The sequence below is a fragment of the Penaeus japonicus genome, unplaced genomic scaffold, assembly GCF_977035675.1.
Source record: "Penaeus japonicus unplaced genomic scaffold, GWHDUDI00000001_assembly GWHDUDI00000024, whole genome shotgun sequence".
In the NCBI taxonomy this organism is placed as follows: domain Eukaryota; kingdom Metazoa; phylum Arthropoda; class Malacostraca; order Decapoda; family Penaeidae; genus Penaeus; species Penaeus japonicus.
In genome coordinates, this window is record NW_028234426.1 from 17167651 (window position 1) to 17170150 (window position 2500).

Consider the following 2500-nt stretch of genomic DNA (forward strand, 5'->3'; position numbering starts at 1 on the left):
CAGCACTCAGATACGAAAGAATAATATCCAAAAAATAATTTCATTCATATCGCCATCATCACAGTCATTGTTTATGCATCAATCTTCACAATTACGCTGTCCGTCGTAGTCGAAATAATTAGAGTACAACCCCAAAATAAATCAAACGCACATTTCTCCCGTGTGATCAAAATCAGCGCTGAATTTAAAAAGCATGATATGCAACAACTGCCATTTTAGACATAATCAATATCAATAAAATCATTGTTTAGCCTCCGCTTTTAATCTTCACAATCTGGCACGGTGGATTCCAACTCTTTTACACTTCTACTGCAAGATTTGATGCAATCTCCACCATCCTCCCTCTCCCCACATTGATTGCTTTATGAGAGAGGATCGAATAACCGCCCCTTGAGTCATTTATACCATCGTTATCGACTGTTATCTTCTTAAAATCATTACGTTTCGTTCTTAGCGGCATTGGCTCGTTGTGTTTCTCGCTGGTGGTGTTTTCTTTTCGGGATTTTATTTGTTATAACGTTTTCCTTTCCCCCATTTTTCTCTCTCTCTCTTCCTCTAACACCATAACCATGATAACCCTGCTTCCACTCATGCTATCATTCTTTTTACCTTTATCGCACATTTTTGCTACCGTCTTCACCCTCATTTTCATTTTGTCTTACTTATGACGCAATAGAATTACTTTTAGCTATTTACGATAACACATTGTTTCCTTTTTTCTGGGCCTATTATCGAAAATATGTATATATATGTATATGTGTATATATGTATATATATACCTATATATCTATATATAGATAGATATATTTATATACTATATAGATATACATATACATATATAAAAAATATATATTTATATATATATATATATACCTGTTATATATATATATTATATCTATATATATATATTATAATATATTATACATATGTATATATTTGTATACTATACATATATATATATATATATATATATATATATATATATATATTTATATATATTTATATAGTATCTATATAAAAAAAAACCAAAAAAGTACTATTTATATTATATAATATATCTATATATTATATATATTTTATATATATACACATAGTATATACAAATATACATATGTTTTATATATATATATATATAGTTATTATATATATATACAATATATGTACATATATACATATGTGTTGTGTTTTTCAGTGTGTTTGTGTGTGTGTATATTATATATATATATATATATATTTATATATATCTATATATATATTATTATATATATATATGTTGATATATAGATATATATACATTTATTCTAATATATATATATATATATATATATATATATATATATATATATATGAATATGTTTGTATATATATAGATATGGCTATGGATATAGATACACCTTTATTATTATCTTTTATTATTGTCATGTGATTATTTTTTTCATTATTATTAGCAATATCATGAATATCATTTGTTTTGTTATGATCATTATCATTTTTCTTGTAGTTGTAGTATTAATATCAGTCTTACTAGTTTTTTTATCATTATTATTATTATTATCATTATTGTTATTATTAGTATTTTTGTAATTATTATTATTATTATCATCATTATTGTTATTATTAGCATATTTATCATGATCATTACTATTTTCATTTTTCATTTTGCTATATTTTTTTTATTACCAATATTATCATAATTATCTTTAACATTTGTCATAAATTGTTTCTCTGTTTTTCTATTCTATTATTAATTCATATATGTATATCTGTAAACAAAGGTGGATATGCTTTATTTATTTTCTTGTATACATCCTTTATCTTGTGTCATAAGTATTCCTATTTCAGGTTCCATTTGGCCGGGAAGGATTGCCGAAGAAGTCGTCCCATGAAGTGATCCTTGGGCTGCGTTCGCTTCGAGAGACCCTCTGGATTGGACGCCATAACACGCAAAATGAAGCGCTGCCTGGGCTGTCTCCTCGCTCTTGGTAAGTAGAAGAAAACTATTTATCTTATGCGTATATATATATATATAATTATATATATATATATATATATTATATATATATATATCTATATAAGTATGTATAATAATACGCTTATATATATATTTATTTATAATTATATATATATTTCTATATTATTATATATATATTATATATTGTAATATATATATATTAATATATATATATATATATATATATATATATATCATACTTGAAACACACACACACATATACATACATATGTATATATATATATATATATTATATATATTATATATATTTTATAAATATATATATCTATATGTTGTGGTGTGTGTGTGTGTGTGTGTGTGCGTGTGTGTGTGTGTGTGTGCGTTATATATATTTATATAGATATAATATATATATCTATTTATTATATATATATATATGAGTGTGTGTGTGGGTGTGTGTTGTGTGTGTGTGTGTGTGTGTGTGTGTCGTCTTTGTGTGTGTGTGTTTGTGGTTGTGTTGTGTGTGTG

General features: G+C 24.6%; 1 protein-coding gene across 1 annotated transcript in view; it reads left to right on the forward strand.

Annotated features, from left to right (window-relative positions):
• Positions 1-1842: 1842 nt before the first annotated feature.
• Positions 1843-2500, forward strand: part of LOC122262539 (cell adhesion molecule Dscam1-like) — a gene marked incomplete at its 5' end in the record, with an annotated part of 208141 nt that continues 207483 nt past the window's right edge. The window contains 1 exon segment of the mRNA XM_086551138.1: positions 1843-1982. Within this exon segment, the coding sequence (XP_086407264.1) occupies positions 1949-1982 (34 nt within the window).